Source organism: Podarcis liolepis, assembly GCF_965112155.1.
Source record: "Podarcis liolepis genome assembly, chromosome: 13".
Taxonomy (NCBI): Eukaryota; Metazoa; Chordata; class Lepidosauria; order Squamata; family Lacertidae; genus Podarcis; species Podarcis liolepis.
Genome location: NC_139573.1, coordinates 7091839 through 7113341, shown reverse-complemented (window position 1 = coordinate 7113341; position 21503 = coordinate 7091839). Strand labels below are relative to the sequence as shown.

Sequence of the window (21503 nt, the reverse complement as noted above, 5' to 3'; positions counted from 1 at the left end):
TGCTTCAGGATGAGAACGAAAATCATGCTCCAGCGAAGCGGCAGCAGCAGGAGGCCCCATTAGCTAAAGTGGTGCTTCAGGTTAAGAACAGTTTCAGGTTAAGTACGGACCTCCGTAACGAATTAAGTACTTAACCTGAGGTACCACTGTATTTTCAAAAGCGGCACAAGCTTCCAAATGCCACAGGAGCTCCAGGGTGGGCAATACGACTGCTCAGAACACAAACCGTTCCAAGACATCCATTTTGGTTTCATTCCAAACATCCGCAGCAGGCAAAAGATATGCTGGCTACCAATTAGACTTAAGAGTTCCCGTTAGGCAGAAGTGTGGGCTCCGTTCCGGCTCTTTGATTACAGAATTAAAAGCCAACAACAGCAACACAAGAATGTGCCTTAATTCTTTGGTTCTGAAAGGCAGTCTGCCTCCCAAGTCTACTGGGGTGGAGAATCAGAGGGGAGAGAGAGAACGGGGCTCATTATACTCACTCTCTGAATCCGCAGCTTCCCGAGCTTCCCGTTCCAGACGTTGCCTCAGCAACTCCTGCTGCTTTTCCAGGTACTGTTTGATGAAGCTGTTTTGACTCATCTCCTCGCCAATCTGACAGGACACAATAGAGAAACTGGGCCTTACAAGGAGGGCAAGAGCTTTGACCCCAACCTTAGGCAGTTGTGGTGGATCTAGCAAGTTAGAATGGGAAGGCACAACCTCCAGGGAAGTAAAGCTGAGGAGCCCCTAAGTTCACGCTGCAGCTGTGGGGGCAGGACTGGAACTGGGCACACACAATTATCACGGGACTTTCAGGGCCAGCTGCAGAGAGGTAAAGGGAAAGGGCTGCTTCCCTGCAGCCAGTTCAATGTAACACAACCACACAAGGCATCTCTCACCTGGGAATTGGGTTGGAAGGTGGTGTGAGGAGTTGAGTGCTTCTGGAGGTTTTCGAGCATCAGGGCCTGAAATGAAAACAGGGAGATATCAGGTCAGATAATCTCACACTGCCCAGAACTTTGACGACACCCAAGGCTGGCCCATGCCCCAAACATACTATCACCATCTCTCTTTTTTTAAAAAAAACACCCTATCCCAAAGTCCATCAAGAACCATCTTCCATATGCTAAGCCATAAAGGATACAACCGGAGTTACACCAGTTTCTCAAGATATCCAATAACCAACCATCCAATCCATTCTCAGTTCCGTGAGTTAAACCCAGCATTCATCTGTCACTTTCTCAGCGAGGATTTAGCCTTTAACCCAACCCTGCATTTCCTAAACTCACCCCAACCCTCGCTCAGAACCTGACTCAAGAAATCCAAACCACCCTACCTAGCCCAGCTCTTGTGACCTGTCCAAGGACAACTTCTCCTTCATGCCCCCCAATAAGCCCAGGTCCTCCAAGTCCTAACACAACGACACCTCCAAATCACTGCATGCCTTTCCACCAACACACAATGGTGAATCAGAAGTCATTACTTAATAATTTTGCACCACTTCTTTTGCACCTCTTACTGAAATGTAATTAATCTCACTAGGCTTTAGTACAATCCAGCTGAATCCACAGATGTCAGCTTGATCAGAAATGGACTCAATTATCCCAAGTCAGAAACCACCCGTGCCACCAGTCTGGAACTTAAGACTCCAGTTGACTTTTTTACACATCCAACCTTCATCAGATATCTTCAGAGGAAGCTCACATGCGATTCACAGTAAGATATTTAGCTACTAACTTGTCAACATCTCACTGAAACAGCACATCCATACAGCACCAAACGTGTACACCACCCAAGTCATCTCTCATCACACAGAACCCTGCCAGATGCATCACGGAAGTTTCTGCAACAGCTAATCATTTGCAGCACACTTCTTCATTTGCAAAAGACGCTACAAAATTTTATCCTCTATCTGCACAACAATCCATTCAGGTAGGTCATAATAACTGACTTTGAAAGAAGAAAAACCAAAGTCATGACACTGAGGCTCATTTAATATTCGGTGTGCTTTTCAGATAAATCCTGGTCTCCTACAGCAACTAATGTGGTCTTCCCCAACCCAGCGCCCTCCAACTTTCTGGACCCCATCTCCCATTCACCTTGGCCAGTGTGACTGTGCTAACCGTGGTAGATGGGAGTTTTAGTCCAAAATCTCTGGAGCGACTAGGGTTGATCTAATGGTAACTAAACTTGATTTAAAGCCAGAGTGTAGCCTCTTCCACCTGGGACATGCCAACCCAGCCAACCTAAATGCAAAAGGGCCATCTTCCCCCACCCCCAACAAATTGCCTAATCAGAAGCAATGACAACCCCTAATGCACACACAGAATGAGGTCTACTATAAGAAGAAAGCTGAAATCAGGTATCCGTGTCATTCAGTGATGAAAACAAAGACAAATTTCCACTCGTGCCTGAAACTCAGAAGATCAAGTCTGACTAAAACAGTGGCAAGAAGTAGTGTTGGTGCACTGGTCAATTGTTAGTTGGCTCATTATTTGACCACGGTCAAATATTCCATGAGGCTCTAAGTGCCAATGTAAAGGTGTTTACTTTTTAAAATTTGAGTACACTGTCACGTTACGCCTGCAAAACCCAACTGCAAAAAAGCAATGCTTCTTATAGTGAACACTTCCTATTAACTGCAGGCATCTTCAAACAGGGGCACAAGAAGTAATCGGCAGCAAAAACTAATGCCCAGTGAGTAGAGTTTGGAGACTTGGCAGGGGGTTGGACTAGATGACCCTCAGGATCCCTTCCAACTCTACTATTGTATGATCTCATGACTAGGGCCAGGGAGATCTAGGTTGAAATCCCCACTCAGCCATGAAGCTGATTAGGTGATGCTGGGCCTATTAAATGCCCTCAATTTAACCTACCTCAAAGGGTTGTTGTGCAGATATAATGGCAGGATAACCATGTACACCACACTGAGTTCCTTGAGGGAAGCGTGCATCTAATAAATATATATATTCTTCAACAAATGACAGCCGTCTAATTCATGTTTTGAATTTCACATACAACCTGTTGGTCACTATTTTAACTATCTTTAAAGATACTTTCATTTGGTCAATTGAACAAATCTCTTGGGGGGCCAAATTACTCCAGCCAAAAGAACAAATCAACAGAAAACATGCAGAATACAGGAGGAAGCGAGTTCTTTACACAGATGGGGGAATTTACAGTGCCAGCCAGAAACGTACAGTACTGACACTCGGAAAATGCAACGGCATTGTATCCAAGCACAAGTCATTCTCAAGAGAAGTTACTGATTCTGTAGCGCAAGCCTTGCCTAATTCAGCGCTTCCACCAATGGCAATTTTTTACAAAGAGAGTTGCTGGGGCTCAAGGCCACCTGGCAGGCTCTCTTTTTAATCCCAATGATGTGAGGCTGGTTGTAGTCACTGAGGGAAGAGCGACTCTGCAGGTTCCAGGGTGGGCTCTCTCAGTGCTTCCAGCCCCAAATCCTAACAAGTTGCAGTTCAAATTAAGATCTGCCCAAACAGAGTCTGTTAATGCAGAAAGAATGACACATGTGCAATGAAGTAAGTGCAAATAGGATTCATGTAACACGTAACTGACTCACCACACACAGCCCCATGTTGTCTGTTACATTTCTGTCTTGCCCTTCCTTCAGGGAACTCATACGCCACCTGTTCTAACCTCACAACAACCCTGTGGAGGTAGGTGAGGCTGAGATACTGACCCCAAATGTGCTTCACGGGGGCATGGCAATTAGAACCCAAGTCTCCCAGTTCTGTACCGCTTACCAGCGGGAAGGTAAACGGCGTTCCGTGTGCTGCGCTGGCTCGCCAGATGCAGCTTTGTCACGCTGGCCACGTGACCCGGAAGTGTCTCCGAACAGCGCTGGCCCCCGGCCTATAGATGTGAGATGGGCGCACAAACCCCAGAGTCTGTCAAGACTGGCCCGTTCGGGCAGCGGTACCTTTACCTTTACCTCCCAGTTCTAGTACAGTGGTACCTCGGGTTAAGTACTTAATTCGTTCCAGAGGTCCGTTCTTAACCTGAAACTGTTCTTAACCTGAAGCACCACTTTAGCTAATGGGGCCTCCTGCTGCCGCCGCGCTGCCGGAGCACGATTTCTGTTCTCATCCTGAAGCAAAGTTCTTAACCCGAGGTAATATTTCTGGGTTAGTGGAGTCTGTAACCTGAAGCGTATGTAACCTGAAGCATATGTAACCCGAGGTATCACTGTACAACACAGTAACCTGTTACACCAATAGTCTTCAACCCTTCCGGACACTGGACCCACTTTCAACTCAAACCTGAATTTGAGGGCCTATTTCTTAAGCAAGAGACTCTTACTTTCCAGGTTGTGGGTTTGAGCCCCAGGTTGGGCAAAAGGGTTAGACTATATGATCCATGTGGTCCCTTCCAACTCTACAATTCTATGTGTTACATCACACTGCCTTATAATGGAGGATGTGGCTATGATCTAGCTCCACTGTCAAGAGGCGGTATGACTCAAGAGTGCTCTTGCGCCCAGGTCTTGCCTGCAGGCTTCCCTCGGGCATCTGCTGGAGAACAGGACACCAGACTAGCGAGAACAGGACGTTAAACTAGATAGGCCTGTGCCCAGATCCAGCAGCTAGGTTCTTCGTATGCTTCTATAATCCAAATTTGCAGCTACACGCCAAAGGCTTTGATGAATTTACGTGGCACAAAGGTGCACCGAGCACAGCAGGGCTTATTCACAAATTGGAAAATTGGCATAGTACTACACTGTAAGCAGCCAGAAAAGCACCGACACCCAGAGGACTGACAGCTACTGTAACCCAAAAGATTCCACAGTGAAGCAGGAAAGCCCTGGGTTCCAATCTTACCTCTGCCATGAACTCAGCAGGTGTTACTATCATGATCACAGTATTTAAGTCAAGAAAGGGGGGAATGGATAACACCACACATGCACACACGTACAGTCTGGGAACAGTTCCAATAACGTGACATAAGAACGAGCAATATCCATTTATCCCATACATCCATTTGACCCCAAAATCAGAGCATAACGAACTTTTGCCCAGGACAGGGCACCACAACTTGTCTTCCTTTTCAACTGCTCACTCCCTGTCCCATGGCATCAAGTCCACACAGGGTAAAATGCACAGGTTCCCAATCCCTCACTCTGGGCTCCCTATACTTCTGATACCTTCACAGATTCTGCTTCCATTTACTTATATTACATTCCAAACACAACTCTCCTTCGTACCTCTATACACGGACAGAATAGTTAAATGCCTGCTTTCAGCGGAGTACAGTTCTGAAGTTGAAAGACTTGGAGCCGACCTTGTGCAAAGTTCTCAACGTGCTCAAGTGATATACTCGCAAAACCCTCTGCACACTTTAACCTTTTGTAGAAACTTTACGTAAAATAAAAATGCAACGCATCTTCAACTGGGAGAGCTCCAACACAGCAGCTCAGCTCTTGCAAAGCTCACCTGGCTCGTCCTAACCGCCTGTAACATTTGCCAGGGAAGCTCAATGAAGGTATAAAACACAGTGAATTAACCAGGGGGACACCCCACCTCAAAAAACAATTTTGCAAGGGTGAAAGGTGAAACTGAAAAGGGATATAGTTGTAATTTAATGAGTTATAAAACCTACCACTTTCCCTCCAACACTGGATCCCAATCCCGCTTTGATTTAGTAACAGGAGATCCAGCTTTCACGAGATCTCCCCCCCCCCATTTTTTTTAAAGGAGGGCCTCCACTCCCTTCTCCTGCTGGGTGACCCCAAAGTGATGTCAGAAGTGGGGGGCCCTCTCCCTTTGGTGGTGTGGGCACCGTCCCCCCCCCACTTGTGCAACCGGTGGCGCCCCGCACAACCTCGCCCCGCCACTTGGTGGCAGTAGTGGGATACTGCCCCGCACATGCGTACTAACGATCTGCACCCCGGGGCCACGAGCCCCGTCGCTGAGGCCAAAAAACTGCCTGTCTGGGTCTGCGCATGCGCGGAGCGGCCCGGGCCCCAGGGCCCCCTTCCGCCGGGCCCTTTCTCTCACCCCGCGGAGGCGCTTGATCAACGCGCTCTTCTGCCCGCTCTTCGCCAGGCCGCGCTGCTCCAGAGCCGCCTTCAGGTCGGCGACCCTCAACGCCTGGAGCGGCCTCCCGTCCAGAGTAACCTCCTCCCCGTCCGCCATCTTGTGTGGCGCCGCTGCCTGCCCTCCCCGGAGCTTCGGGGGCGTTCGGAAACTTCCGGAGGGGGCTTCGGCGCTCTGAGGCGACCTCCGACACCGCCTTCGACTTCGCTCGCGAATCTCCGCCCGCGCTTCGTTCGCAGTCGTGCGTTTCCGGCCACTTCCGCTCAGTATCCAGAACCCCAAATGAGGGGAGGGAGGGAGGGCGAAGGGGGGAGTTGCGCGGGTGCTACCCTCGCCCGGCGATTCTTTCCGGGCTATTTCGGGTGTTTCCGGGTCTCCCGAGGAGCGCTCCAATCCGGAAGCAAGTTCCGGCAAGGTCCTCGGTAACTTCCGGCGATCGCCGGAACCCCCGGCCGTGTCGCGCGAAACCCCCTCGGCAATTTCCGCCGAGAGGAAGGCGATCGTCGTTCTTTCCTCCTCCTCCCCCGCGCAAATCACTGGATTGAAGTTCGGGCGTTTCCGGACGCGCTCGGCTCTTTCCGTCCCTGCTCCCGAGTCTCCTCCCCGAGGTGAAAAATGGAAGCGGCAACATTGGATGTCGGGACAGGAGGCGGCGCGTGTTGAGCAGGGAGTGGACTCAGGTGAGAACTCGGCGCCGGCTTTCCGGGGATCTTTCTTGGGAGCGTCACCCCCCCCCACCCCGTTATGTTATATAGGAGGGGAGGGAATCGTGGAATTGCAATGGCAGCCCCTCCCGTTGTGGCATTTGCACAAATGAATGGGTGGGGGGTGGTGGTGAGGAAAGTGTTAGGGACGAAACTTGATCCTTCCTTCTGAAATCTCGGGGCTATATTTGCACTTGAATCAGAACTATGCTTAGGGCTGATCTTTCTGAGACGTTCCACGTTTTCGGGAGGTGGGGTGGGTGGACGATTGCGGGAGTCCTCAGATCAAAAACGGACATCCCCCTCAGTGGCGTAGCGTGGGTTGTCAGCACCCGGGGCAAGGCAAGTAATTTGCGCCCCCTAACCGTGGATTTGCGCCCCCTAACCCTCAGGTGTTGCGCCCGGTGCGGCCGGCCCCCCCTGCACCCCCCACGCTACGCCACTGACCCCCCTCCCCCCAGGAGCTAAGAGGTGGCTCAGATTATGCCCCCTGGTGTAAAAAAAAGAAAAAAGGAAGCTATTTGCTGCAACATTTTAATTAGTTACTGGGATGTTTCCTGCCCGTGTATTCATAGGGTATTAGTGGATCCTAGTTTCATTGCTTAAAAAATGATAAGAACGTCACCCTGTGTTTGATTCAGGTTCTTTTCAGATCCTAAAAGTTGCCTTGAGTTCCATCAGGGGAAATAAATATATACAATAATATTCTCATTTTACATCCTTAGCGGATAGACAGTTTGAACCCAGGTTTCACATGTAAACATCCCTAGCCCACCCCCTATCCTCATTCCCATGCACCATCAGGGCATTCCTGACTGGACACTCATATATTCAGCTTCCTCTCTCCACCTTCTTCCAGAATTCTCTGTTTCAAATCTTCTCTTGTAAGGTCCCTGGTAGTTTGAAGAAGCAGCCTTCATAACCTCCCCCTGCAACTAGCATATGGGATCCCATATCAGTTTCATTTCAGTTGGTCATTTCTGCTGTACAGTTCTTCGTCTCCAGGATTCGCAGGGTCTTTTCCATCTCTTGTTTACTTCCGCTGCTCTTCACGAGAGCCTGCCACAGTTTTGCACAGCTCACTGTGGTGTTGCAGCCTTCTAGAGTGATTGTTACATGCAGGCAGCTGGAGCAGCACCATTTCCTGTAAGTTCCTATTGCACCATCGACACCCATTTGCCAATACTCTGCCTTCAAGGCATGCGTTGGTCCCCTCATTTGTATAGGCTGTGTCACTTTCATAGCCGGAGGTGGAGCACGTGGAGCAAAACGCCAGGTTCAATTCGTGGCACCTGCAGGGGACGGATTTTGGCAACTATTCCTGTGGAAGTGGAAATAATAGTATTGGCTGGTATCCTTTTTCCATTCCTTTGATGGGAAACACATTTTGCTGGATTTCTAAAAAGGAGAAGAATTGATACTGGTGGAACGCTCTGTCCCAAGAGACGAGGGCCCTGCAGGACCTGACATCCTTCCGCAGGGCCTGCAAGACAGAGCTGTTCCACCAGGCCTTTTGTCAGGGCGCAGCCTGACCCCCTCCTCTGGCAATCTGCACAAAATTTTGCTTGATGGTTGCCATTAATTTGATTCTAATTTGATTTAATTAATTTTATAATGAATGTTTTAGAATGTTGGACTATTTTGATTGTTGTTAGCCGCCCTGAGCCCGGCTTCGGCTGGGGAGGGCGGGATAGAAATAAAATTTATTATTATTATTATTATTATATCGAGTGAGGAGGAGGAGAGATCAGGGAGAGGGAGACTAAAAGAGAGGCACAGTCACAGACACGCCCCTTCTAAGATATTACAACCATCTAAGTTTCCTCTGAAGTTTCATTATACGTAACAGAACATGCACACAATTCTCTTGGAAATGTGCCCCTAAATGCTTAGATTTGGAGCATACAGAACAACTGCTTTGCAACGGGTTTGGGTCCCTTTCAACTCAACACTTCCGTGATTTCTGAATGGTTTTCTTTGCATGCACTTTCCCAAGAGTGACCCTAGGAGCCAATCCCTGGTGGCTAAAAAGCTCCTCTTTCATGCTGAGAAGTGACTCTTAAGTCGCTGGAGGCCGTGCCCTGCTGCAGACATAGTATAAGGCAGGGGTCGGCAACCCGTGGCTCCAGAGCAGCATGTGGCTCTTTTACACCTTTGTCATGGCTCCGGGGCGGATACTAGTGAGGGGAGGAGGCGCATTGTGCGCCCCGACACTCCCCACTGTGGCGGACGCTGTACTGGCTGTGACGTCGCATGGGGGCGGTGTGTGTGTTAGTCACACACCGTCCCGACGTCACCTTCCTGCCCGCCCGCCCGCTACATTGTAAGGGGCATGTACGCTGGTCACTGCATTGAAAGGGGGCATGTACGCTGGTCACTGTTTTGAAGGGGAGTGAGGAACACACACAAAAAGGTAACTTGTTAATTTAACGTTTATTTCTATGAGGAGGAGTAATTCTGAGGGGTCAAACAAAGAAATAATAAAAAAGTGACAAAAAGTTATTTTTATAATGATGAGTTTTGCGGCTCCCAGTTTTTTTCCCTTCAGAAACGGGTCCAAGTGGCTCTTTTTGTCTTAAAGGTTGCAGACCCCTGGTATAAGGGGTCTTCAACGCTCCCCCCCCCCACGGACCCTGAACCGCTACACCCATGTTGCAAGTTAGCTATTAAGGGTACTTTGCTTGTCTGGAAACATCAAGGACTGACCTTACTGGGCTTGGCAAAAGTTATGCTATGAGGCCTAGGACCCTCATACCTACAGGACCGCCTCTCCTGGTATATCCCACAGAGGACCTTACAGTCTTCAAACCAAAACATCTTGGAGGTCCCAGGCCACAGGGAGGCTAAGCTGGCCTCAACCAGAGCCAGGGCTTTTTCGGCCGTGGCCCCGATCTGGTGGAACGCTCTTTCACAAGAGACTAGGTCCCTGCAGGTCTTGACATCTTTCCGCAGGGCCTGCAAGACAGAGCTGTTCCACCAGGCCTTTGGCCAAGGCACAGCCTGATCCCCTCTTTTGGTAATCCTCATAGAACTCTAGCCCAATGGTTGCCATTAATTAATTTGATTTTGAATTGATTTTAAAATGAATTGATTTTAGAATGCTGTGTTGCTTTTATTGTTGTTAGCCGCTCTGAGCCCTGCTTTGGCTGGGGAGGGCGAGATATAAATAAATAAATAAAAATTATTATTCCCACCCTTGAGTTTGAATCCACCCTTCCCCAAAGCCCTGTTTCTCTCTCCCTGTCTCCTGAAGGCTCCTTCGCTTCTCCCAAAGCCACATAATTCCCCTTGCCTGTGTTTCTTCACCGCTCTTCCCCTGCCCCGCAGGATGTCCGAACCACTGCCCCTGTCGTACGTGACCGCGCAAGAGATGCGCTGCCTCCTACACTGGCTGTCGGGCTGGGCCCCGGCGCAACGAGAGCAGTTCCTCCGCGACCTGGTGGACAAGGCCGTGCCGTGGAAGGTGCTCCCCCTGCTGGAAGGGCTGGCGGGGCTCAGCGTGGGACCCGGGAAGCCCCCCTCCATCTTTGAGTGCCAGATGAGGCTGTGGGACCAGTGGTTTCGCAGCTGGTCGGAGGCCGAGCGGAACGAATTCGTCAGGCAGCTGGAGGAGGCCGTGCCGGATCTGGCCTCCCGGTTTTACCAAGAGGTGGCGGCGACCGCTGGGCAGGCGTAACAGGGGCTGAGTAGTACCTCCCCCCACTCGAAAACATTATGCAGTGACTACTTTTACATTCCTCATGGTTGTGCCAGGTCCTCCCTCTCTCCCCCCCCCTCAATTTTCTCAATCTTATGTGTGACTGCCAGCTGTAGGGAAACAGAATAAACATATATACCAAATGCAAATGGTTGGTTATCCTGAAAGGAGTTGAGCCAGCTGTATTTCTCTCCTGTTTTTTGATTGTCAGAGCCTCTTTCATCTGTCACTAACCTCTCCCTACCTGCAAACAGAAATGCAATAATGCTATTATTGTTATTATTATTATTATTATTATTATTCAATATGTCAGTCGCTTTATCTTTCGCAGGGCAACCCAAAGTGACTTACAAACAAACAAGCAGTCCCACATACAGTCATACCTCATGTCGCGTCTTTTTGCATTATGTTCTGTGGCAACCCGGAACTACCAGAATGGGTTACTTCCGGGTTTCGCCGCACATGCAGAAGCGCTAAATTGCACCGTGCGCATGCGCAAACGCGGCACTTCTGGATGCAAACGCTTCGAGTTGCGGACGTGCCTTCAGGACAGATTGCGTTCGCAGCTCAAGGTTCGACTGTACATACAATAAAACCAAGCAGGGGAAGAAATGTGTTAAAAAAACATCCCACCCACAGGCAGTTAAAGGCTCTTTTGGTTTGAGTAGAAATCACGTTTAGGAGAAAACTGAGAGGAGAATATTTGATAATTTATTTTATTTTAATTTTTGACACTTTTATTTTAATTTTTGACCTAGGGCATTGATCTCCTGGGGGACAATCTTCTGTTTTTCCTGTACCACAAATGTGTAAATCAGCAGCAGCGAACCTTTTTTGGGCCAAGGATTGCATTGACCATCACTAAGTTTTAGGGGGAGGGGCATGGTAGAGTGGGTGTGGCCAAAAAAGTAAAAATAAGTGGGCATAATGGGAACTGCAGTTCTCAAAGCCGCCTTCATCATCTGTTCTACATTATTTTAAATGTTTTTCTGATTCATTATTGCATTCACAAGATATTTTTTGATGGACAACTGCATGGGAGATTGTACAAAAAACCTTGTGGATTCCCAGGAGGGAATTTTCTGGAGTCGTTCTTTTTTTAAAAATAATTAAGGATATATATTTTTAAATTTAAAAATAGGGGAAATAGTGGGAGGCCTTGAGACACATATTTTTAAAAGCTTTTGGTACCATGGCATTTCAGCAGGGAATCTTTGGAGTGAGGGGCAAATACCGTGTTTTTTAAAAAAATAATAATTGAGTGGGTAGTTATGGCCTGTGGGAATTGGTTGGCCACCCTTGGTCTAAATCGTACCGATCATAATATCTGCCCTTTCTAAGCCAGTGGAGGGCATCTGCTGAAACCTTAAAATAAATAAAACACTTCTGTCTTTGTTAGCCCCCTTAAGATCAGGAAGGTCACCGTGATCAAATTTAATCCTGCTCTGCCAAGAGACCAGCTTTAGGTTGGCCGACCAGGACAAAGCCTCCTGGGTGCCTTTCCTTAAAAGTTTGCTTTGCTGGCGGCTGACTTAAAAATAGGAATGTGTGCTGGAGAACAATCAAGCCTCTGTATCAATGGGATTAGCCGTTTACAGGCAGGGGAGGCCCTGTTTGCGAAATCACAGGCAAGCTGTGCCTTATGACAGAGTTCCAGAAACCTCTTAGCAGCCATAGCTTGGATATTAAGCCCGTAATTAATACAAATACCTAACAGACTGGAATGCCTGTAACATGTCTGGCTGGGCACATCAACAGACAGAAACACACACACTTGCAATTATCGTTGAAATGGATTATGACGCCCTACAAGTCACGGGGTGGTCTGAAGGTGTCCACATTTGCGTCCATTCAGCGGCTGGAGACACACGGAAACCATCTGTAGCTCCCAGGTAGACTCGAGTTCCCTTGTGGAAGAAAGGCGGAACAGGAACGTTAACCAATAAATGGATTTCTGCCAGTTGCAGTCTGCACTCAGTTTCCCCCCATTCCAGTAAGATGTACAAGGCCAGGTCTACACTAGTGGTCAAAATTGTGGAAACCTTTTGGGAAAAGTGTCTTTCTGAGGTTTGATGGCTCGTAACACTACTTTTTTTGGAATAATACCGTAAAATTACATATCAGTGGAAAGATAATTTCATGAAGAATGTAATGCAACAATGTTTGTTCAATTATCTGTATTCTATCTAAAGCTATAGCCAAATAACCAGAAAAAGGAACCACAACTTGATTAGGTTGATATGCAGTAGCTTTCCTTCATTTGAATGTAGCCAGTGAGAATTAGGAAAAGGAGAAAAAATACTATTAATATTATTTATTACATTTGTACAGTGGTACCTTGGTTTTCAAACGGCTCCGTAGTTGAACATTTCAGAACTCGGATGCCGAAAACCCAGAAGCAAATGCCTCAGGTTTCGAATGCACCTTGGAAATCGAACAGGAAATGAGGCTTCCGCCTTCAGTTTTCAAACATTTCGGCACTCAAATGGACTTGTGGAACGGATTACATTCGAAAACCAAGGTACCGCTGTATACGGCCCTTCATCCAAACATCCCAGGGCGGTTCGCAACAGAGAAATACAAAAGGAGAATGTTGTTGGCACCTGTCTGCTTCACCTTTGGATGGTAGCAGCTCCTGCTGTTGCTGTAGGGACCGATGCGGGAGAGACATGTTTTGTTGCATCCGGGGCAGGTGAAGGCATCCGGTTGTGCTGCTGCAGTTGCACCGTGGCATTTCTTCTCTCTATGCTCCTCCCAGCGGTCATTCCTCCTCTGGTCACTGCTATGGATACAAGATCTGACTGTCTGTCTCTAGGCTCGGTGGTCCTTTGCAAGGGATTCCTACATTCTTGGGGGTCCTGCCATCTTGCATTCTGTGGACATCACCAAGCCAGCGTAGAGATCGCTGAGACAGGAGTGCAAACATGCTGGGAATGTAGGCTTGGGAGAGCACACCTTTGTTAGAAATTCTGCCCTGCCCTGTAACGCCCCAATTTCTCCTGACACAGCGCATGTGGAAGGTGTTGAGATGTCACTTCTAACTGTTTCTTGTAAGAAAACTGTTCCCTTTCCCTTATGGGGTATTCCAGAGCCCGTATAGAGTCCTTAAGTGGGTCCCCTATTGGTAGGAGAAAATAACAGGCCAACCAGAATACAGTGGTGCCTCGCAAGACGAAAAGAATCCGTTCTGTGATTCTCTTCATCTAGCGGTTTTTTTGTCTTGCGAAGCAAGCCCATTGACGGATTAGAGGATTAGCGCTATTAGCGGCTTTTCAGCTTATCGGATCAGCTGATAAGTGGCTTAGCGGCTTAGAAAAAGGGGGGGAGGGGAAAAAACCCGCAGGAACTCGCAAGACATTTTCGTCTTGCGAAGCAATCCCATAGGAGATTCGTTTTGCGAAGCACCTCCAAAACGGAAAACTCTTTCGTCTAGCGAGTTTTCCGTCTTGCAAGGCATTCGTCTTGCGGGGCACCACTGTATACTGAGAAGCAAAGCGGCTAGTAAGCCTTATCTTTATTAAAGGAACTGTTGTAACAGGGTCCCCACTCACCACACGCAGGAGGGAGGAGAACCCTGAGCAATGCTGCGCAAGCCCCTATATAGACTCTTGAAATTGCCCACCCTGTAGCCCAATACCCCGCCCCCCCCCAAAAAAAATCATACATGCATCACAGAAGGAGGCAGTTTACAGCAGAAATCCTGCCTACCAGGATACCTGATAATGGTCACTGATTGTATGACCTGGGCAACCTGGCCAATCTTTTGTGATGGTTTAGTTCCTGAATCCAGGTCACAGGCTCACCCTATTCGTACACAAATACACCCTTAAGGCAAGATTTGCAAGGAAAAGGACAATGGGAAGGCTTTCCCCATTTGCCTCCCTTACTGCCGAGGAATATTTGAGGTCACTGGGAGAGTCAAAATGGCTTCAGGATTGCTCCTCCAGACACATGGTTCATATATTTAGATATGTGTGAATTTATGAATACTTATTCTATTTCTGAGACCTCAGAATTCTTATAACAGGTTATATGTTGCCCATGACTCACTTCCATAAATCGGCGTGCTCAATATCTTGGTACTGGACGTTTGCATCACGTTCTCCCATACTCTTTTGGAGAGGCGAGCTGTTGCCGTAGCTGACAAAATGAGATGCAAAATACATAATAAATACATAATAAAACAAAACAATACCCCCTTCCTACTTTCTATCTCTTTTCTCCGCACTGCATGATTTCAGGCACTTATCATGCCTCCCCTTTACTTGCCATTTCTCTAAACTAAAAAGGCCCGAATGTTGCAACCTTTCCTCATTGCGAAGTTGCTCCATCTCCTTGATCTGCCTCTAGCTTTCTTGGTGTCAATAGGAGAGCCTGTCTGCTTTCGGTTTTGCCCCGACCCCAGCCCTGAGGCAAGACATCTTGTCTGCCAATCCCAAAGCCCTTGGCTGTGTTTAGGTAGGACCTGCAATAAATCATCTGAGAAGCGAGATAAGAAAAGAGGGGGGGGGGACACAGCAAAGCGGTCAGGTTGCAACATCCCCAGGGCTGCTGTAAATAAGACGCTGTTGATGCAAAGCCCAGACGAACTTGTTGACTTCCCTGCGTAATCTTAGACTCTGAACTTCGTGGTCTTGTGGCGAGTAGGCAGATGGGCTCTAGGCTAGGGTTACCAGACGTCCCCCGGGACAGTCCCCGGATTTGCAAATCTGTCCCCGGACAAATTCCGTCCTCGGAATGTCCCCATATTTGCAAATTTGTCCCCCAGAAATGTGGCAGCAGCAGCCTCAGCTGTGGAGCCCAAGCCTATGGAACTCCTTCCCACCTGAAATTAGACAGGGACACTCTTCGCGTTACTAAGACTTTTTCTGTTCCAGCTGGCTTGTTTTTATGTATGTCACTTAGAAACATCAATGATCACACATACATATGTATGAAAGCACTTACAAAAATGTGTTCGTTAGCAGAAATTCACACTAGAATGCTGACTAATATTCACAACGATTCCCCCCCCCCTTTAATTGCAAATTGTTACAACGAAGTAGAGAATTGAATTTATGTTTGGAAAAATTAGAAATCGAGAAAACTGGAATTGACAGATCCATGAATCCTAACCGTTCCCAGGCCAGAGATTTTGCCTCTATTTTACTTACACAGGCACGTTTTCCCAGTTGCATTCAGACAGGTGTGGCCAGTAATCGTTTCTTTCTTGCTGCAACATAAACACAATAAAATGCAGTGGTACCTTGGTTTAAGAGCAGCTTAGTTTATGAGCAACTTAGATTAAGAACGCTGCAAACCCGGAAGTAGGTGTTTTGGTTTGTGAACTTTGCTTTGGAATAAGAACATGTTCCGCTTCTTGTCGAGTGTGTTCCATTTGTAAATTGAGTCCACCGCTGCTATGGGAGAGCACACCTTGGTTTAAGAATGCTGTGGTTTGAGAAAGGATTTCCGGAACGGATTAAGTTCGTAAACCAAGATACCACTGTAAATAAAATCTCCTTCTGCTTAGACTCAGCCTTAGACCTTTGGCCTTCCAATTGTTCCCTGCTGAGTGAAATTCCCTTAGGTGGGGCTTACAGGAAATTTTTGAGGAGGGATGTGAGCAGGCTGACTTCTGCATTGCCGCGTCTTTTTTTCCTGTTTGCACTCAAGTCCCTCTCAATTGCTTCCTCTCCTGCACGCACACACTTTCCTTCGGGTGCCATCCTTCAGAATGTGGGGTGTGGGGTTTTTTGTGGGGTTTTTTAAAAATATATCTTTATTAATTTAAAATAAATACATTTATGAAAAAACAGACAAACAACTAAACAAGCATACAAATAACAGAAAAATAAAACAAACCACCACTCTAAGATACAACAAGATTAGTATAATTGTCATATATACTCCTGGTATTGAAAGCAATTATAAAATTTATAGGGGGGGATTAAAAATGACTTCCAATTAATCTCACTGTACTTTGTCTATCCATTACTTTATACTGCAGTTACATATTTCTTATATAGTTTCTTTATACCTCCCTACAAACCTATATTCATACAATACAGGGATCAGTCTAATTCTGCCAGGATGTTTCCTTTTATACCATAGTTTTCTAAATATTCTTTAAAGATTCTCCGTGTGTGTGTGTGTTTATGTGTTAATCTGGAGCAGTGGCGTAGCGTGGGTTGTCAGCACCCAGGGCAAGGCAAGTAATTTGCACCTCCTAACCCGTGGATTTGCGCCCCCTAACCCCCAGATGTTGCGCCCGGTGCGGCCGGCCCCCCCTGCACCCCCCACGCTATGCCACTGATCTGGAGCAAGGAAGAACAGATTGATCATGTCGACAACAGCCGGCGACAGGCCTGCTCAGCTGCCTTGCAAACCAAGCCCTGCGGTGCGTGCCTAAAGAGCAGCTCTTGAAGACTCTAAGCACAGAATCGTAGATTTCTAGAGATGGAAATGTTCCCAAAGGTCATCTAGCCCAACCCCCGCAACGCAGGAATCACAGCTCAAGAATCCATGGCACGTGGCCATGTATGTACAGTATTTATTTGAGAACAGGATGCTGGAACTAGACGGGCCTTTCTCCGAGAGCAGCTGAGGCAACTGGCAGAAATAGTAAGCCAGTCGTCCCAGATTCAATTCCATGTAATGCCAATTGAAAGGATCCAGTAGCAGCAGAGGGAAATAAATACATATTTTTTTTTGCTTGAGGCCTTGGAGGGAGGCAAATGTCTGTCAGGAAGTCCTGTGTTAACTCCACTCGTGGCCAGCAGAGGCCCTTGCAGCCCTGTGCCAAGTCTGAGGCTCAATGGCTGTTGATTTGATGATTGCAGGCCTAACATTTCACAATGTATTTTGCAGTGGTTTTCCAACAGTGTCCTGGGATCCCTGGAGACATATCAGATTCTTTTAAACATGTTTGGCCCAGGGCATTTTGCTGGCCTGAGGCAAAGAGCAAGATGGCTTCTCACCCCCCCCCCAGCTCCGAAACCAACCCCAAATTCCACCTACAGATTGGTAACTTCCTCTTCCTTGAACTGGGGTCTCCTGCGCTGCGAGGGATCTCAGACCTTCTCCCCTCAAGGTCCACTAGAGAAGGATGGAAATTACCGAGACCCCCTTGTCACAAAATGGTTTGATATAGTCGGTTGGCAATGACTGACATCGCTCTCTGCTAACACCTAATCCATCTCTGGAAATCACTAAGTCCTTTGCCACAGCGTTTTCCTTGTGGCAAGGAGTTCCACAGCTCAGCTTTTCCTCAAGACAAGGACAGAAACTACTGTCTGTTCTGGAGGTATTGTGTCTCTCAGCCTCCCCAATTTAGGCAGAATTTGCTGTTCCAGAGTCTCTAAGCAAAGAAGGCTTTTTCTTTTCCCTCTTCCTATCTCATAGTAGCTGTTTTCTTTTTACCTCTCTTGTGATTTCTTTTCACGCTAAACTTATATCTTCCTGTTCCCCTGCCCTCCACCCCCAAAACCCTCCTCTGCCAGATTATTTCATCCCTCCTCTCTGGAGGCAAAGAAGTTTTGGAAAAACCTCTGTGGCAGATCACTTCTATGGTATTTCTACTTCGCATTAATTTTTATTTTATTTTTGTCTACGGAAAACCTGATTCATGTTTCTTCCGATTTGCCCCTAAATCATGTGTTCTACCTGAGAATGCCCCAGTTTTCCCCTTTGGGCATAAAAGGCACTATTTAATTTAAGACATTTAGAGTTACAAGACCCCAGAGCTGCAATATTGCTAGAGTGGTTTAACAATAAATCCCTCATGATAGGGAAATTTGAGAATTGTAGCTTTGTGAGGGGGAATAGGGGGTCTTTTAACAACCCTCAGCACCCTTAAAAACAACAGCTCCCAGAATTCTCTGGCAGACCCTCCAAGTGTCCCTGTTTTCCAGGGACGTCCCTGATTTAGAGAAGCCTTCCCGGTTTCTGATTTGATCCTGGAATGTCCTGTTTTTCCTTAGGATGTCCCCATTTTTATTAGAGAAATGTTGGAGGGTATGGAGCTATCTGACCCCTGAGCCGCCTGAAGGCAATCTAGTACAGTGGAACCTCGGTTTTCGAATGTAATCCGTTCTGGAAGACAGTTCAACTTCTGAAACATCCAAAAACTGACAGCGGAAGCCTCAGTACAATAGGGAAACTCAAAACGAACGACGCATGGCACATTCAGCTTCCAAAAATCGTTCAAAAACCGAAGCAGTTACTTCCGGGTTTTTGGTGTTCGAAAGCCAAAACGTTTGTCAACAGAGACATTCGAAAATTGAGGTTCCACTGTATAGGGAGGTTTTTAAAAAATAAAAAAAAGTTTAATGTTTTTTATACATGTTGGAAGCTGCCCAGAGTGGCTGGGGCAAGCCATTGAGATATGTGGCGTATAAATAGTAGAATTATCATGATGGAATGGGATGCCCCTATTTTCATCGGAGAAATGTCGGAACGGATTCTCCCCTCTCCTTCCCTCCAATTCCCCTTGAAACGCTTCAGGAAAGGAGTTTCGCAAACCCGGCCGGTTGCAATGAGCCATGGCCTGGGGGTGGGGAGACCTCAACGGTGTGGAAAGAGGGAGAAGGTGGCGGGTAGGGGGCCATTGCGCCTTCTGGGAGGGTTGCGCTTCTGCCGTGGGCCCGGCCTCGGTCGGTCGGTCGGGGGGGAGAGCTGGTTTTGAGGGTGGCGGTCTGTCTTTCCACTTGGGGCTCCCAGTTCTAGTCTGGGTTGGGGGGCGAGGACACCCTTGCGAGGTTGAGTTGGGGGGGGTGTTTGTAGCAGGATGGGGGAGCAGAACAACTTGTGGTTTGTGGCAGAGTTCCTTCTCCTTCTCGGTGGTGTAACAGGTTGTTTCACAAGATGAAGCAAGGCTTACCTTGAGGCCGGCTCCTTTGCACCCCTGCCTGGACGGGGACAGCGAGCAAATTTGGGATACGAGGAGCCGAACTCTTGGCAAAGAGGGCGCTGGGAAAATCCCGAGTACCGGGGGCTTCCACTAGGCGCAGGGGGTCTCTTGGGAGATGCACGGGCCCAAGGGAGGCAGGGCGGCCAGCAAACGTCGCTTCACCTCCATCCCAAAAGCTGCTCTCCAGAGGTTGTAACATCAACCACCAGCTTGTGCAACCCTTGCCTGTGTGTGTGTGTGTGTGTGTGTGTGTGTGTGTGTCTGAGAGAAACAGAGAGAAATGAGCACAAGGAAAGGGGCCCCGGAGTCCCACAAGGCAAAGAAGAATCTAAGCCAGTGGCCATCACCAAGCCCAGACAGAGGTGGGGTCCATATGGGTCACTTTGCCCAGGCCTCCGATTCCAAAGGGGTCCTTGGTCAGCATACATTCCCTATGTATTTTTTAAAAGCACTGTTGTACAGTGGTACCTCAGGTTACATACACTTCAGGTTACATACGCTTCAGGTTACAGACTCCGCTAACCCAGATATAGTGCTTCAGGTTAAGAACTTTGCTTCAGGATGAGAACAGAAATTGTGCTCCGGTGGCGCGGCAGCAGCAGGAGGCCCCCTTAGCTAAAGTGGTGCTTCAGGTTAAGAACAGTTTCAGGTTAAGAACGAACCTCCAGAACGAATTAAGTACTTAACCCAAGGTACCACTGTATAGCTATATTTTCCATTTTGTCTTTATATGCAGATGCGGTTCAAGCCTTGAAATAAAATTATTTGTCAGCATAACTTTTGTGAAAAATATTTATATACAGTACTTATTTATAAGACTTCAGTTATCCCCAGGGTAAAAAAAAGGGGGGGCACATTGTCTACCTGGCCCGGGCCTCTGCCTGGCTCTGCAAGGCCCTGGCCATCATCACATCTCAGGGCGTAGAGAGCTCTGTAAGCGGCTGTCAACCAGTTTCAACCTGATGGCTCTTGAGTTTCAGGATTGTAAGGGAACGTTTCTCTCCGTCCAGGTTCAAGGCAAGAGATGAAGCTGAGCCCTGCCAGATCAGGCCCAAGGCCTGTCTAGTCCGGCCTCTGGCTGCTACGCAGGGGCCAAGAATGCCTCGGGGAACCCTTAGGAGCAGATTGTGAGAACGCGCCCTTTCCTCCTGCTGCTGTTCCAGGCACCCAGTGTCAAAGGCAGACCTTGATACTATGCGCCCCCACCCAAAGCCAGGAATCTGTTCAGTCCTCTTCAAGCGCCATGCTGTGGGAGCCAGTTCCAAAGTCTGACTACCGTATTTTTCACTCTATAAGACGCACCAGACTACAAGACGCACCTAGTTTTTGGAGGAGGAAAACAAGGAAAAACATATTCTGAATCTCAGAAGCCAGAACAGCAAGAGCGATCGCTGTGCAGTGAAAGTAGCAATCCCTCTTGCTGTTCTGGCTTCTGTGATAGCTGCGCAGCCTGCATTCGCTCCTTAAGACGCACACACATTTCCCCTTACTTTTTAGGAGGGGAAAAGTGAGTCTTACAGAGCAAAAAATACGGTATTTGCTGCATGAAGGACTTTATTTTATCTGTCCTGCATTTTCCAACATTCAGATGCACTGGATCTCAGCGAGTGTTGTGTGAGAGGAGAAAAACTTTTCTCTATTCACTTTTTCGAGGGCGTCCGTAATTTTATATAAAATTATATCGTTTCCCCTCTTAGTCGCCTTCTCCCTAAACGAAAAAGCCCCAGATGCAACAACCTTTCCTCTTAAATATTTTGTTCCATCCTCTTTGTTGTTTCGCTCGCCCTTTTAGTCCAGTGGGCTGGAAAATAAGTTATGGAATTTATCAAATGCCCCAAAATAAACAGGGGTCTAAAACTGGGGTCCACTTTGAGCTTGAGGCCCTTTTGCAACTCCTTCTCCCCCCCCCCCCAATGCCACAAATCGGCTCTGTATAACCCAAGGAGAAGTCTAGGTTTCCTCCAGGTGACAAGAAGAAATGGAGGGTCAGGTTTTATAGGGAAAGTTTCGCCTACTTGACGTCCCGCCCGCCCCCCAATATTTTGGGCTGTGCAGGCTGGAACCGAAGACAGTTGTAATTCTAAGCATCTGGAGGCACCAGGCAGGCAAAGGGAGAGGATGCAGCAAGGAGGGAGATCCGAGTTTGAATCCCGCTGCAGGTTTGAAGGGGC

General features: G+C 47.8%; 2 protein-coding genes and 1 long non-coding RNA gene across 6 annotated transcripts in view; 1 reads left to right on the top strand and 2 right to left on the bottom strand.

The window, feature by feature from the left end:
• Positions 1-6140, bottom strand: part of ACIN1 (apoptotic chromatin condensation inducer 1) — a gene marked incomplete at its 5' end in the record, with an annotated part of 37606 nt that extends 31466 nt beyond the window's left edge. For both annotated transcript variants that reach the window (XM_083472954.1, XM_083472953.1), the window contains 3 exons: positions 486-597; positions 885-950; positions 6003-6140. In XM_083472954.1, coding sequence (XP_083329080.1) covers positions 486-597; positions 885-950; positions 6003-6140 — 316 coding nt within the window. The remainder of the gene's footprint in view (positions 1-485; positions 598-884; positions 951-6002) is intronic.
• Positions 6141-6584: 444 nt separating this feature from the next.
• On the top strand, positions 6585-10609 carry LOC310692278 (uncharacterized protein C14orf119 homolog). The gene is made up of 2 exons (XM_083472955.1): positions 6585-6721; positions 10073-10609. The coding sequence occupies exon 2, from the start codon at positions 10074-10076 to the stop codon at positions 10419-10421; it is 348 nt and encodes a 115-aa protein (XP_083329081.1). The 5' UTR covers positions 6585-6721; position 10073; the 3' UTR covers positions 10422-10609.
• On the bottom strand, positions 7199-14935 carry LOC310692280. 3 transcript variants are annotated; one of them, XR_014518708.1, is made up of 6 exons: positions 14748-14935; positions 14493-14582; positions 13059-13224; positions 10826-12349; positions 10582-10686; positions 7199-8143 (listed from the first exon to the last, which is right to left on the bottom strand). It is a non-coding gene; the product is annotated as an uncharacterized lncRNA (long non-coding RNA). The 3 variants fall into 3 exon arrangements; XR_014518709.1 differs by lacking the exon at positions 7199-8143 and having other exon boundaries at positions 13059-13347; XR_014518710.1 differs by lacking the exon at positions 7199-8143 and having other exon boundaries at positions 10826-11020.
• Positions 14936-21503: the final 6568 nt, after the last annotated feature.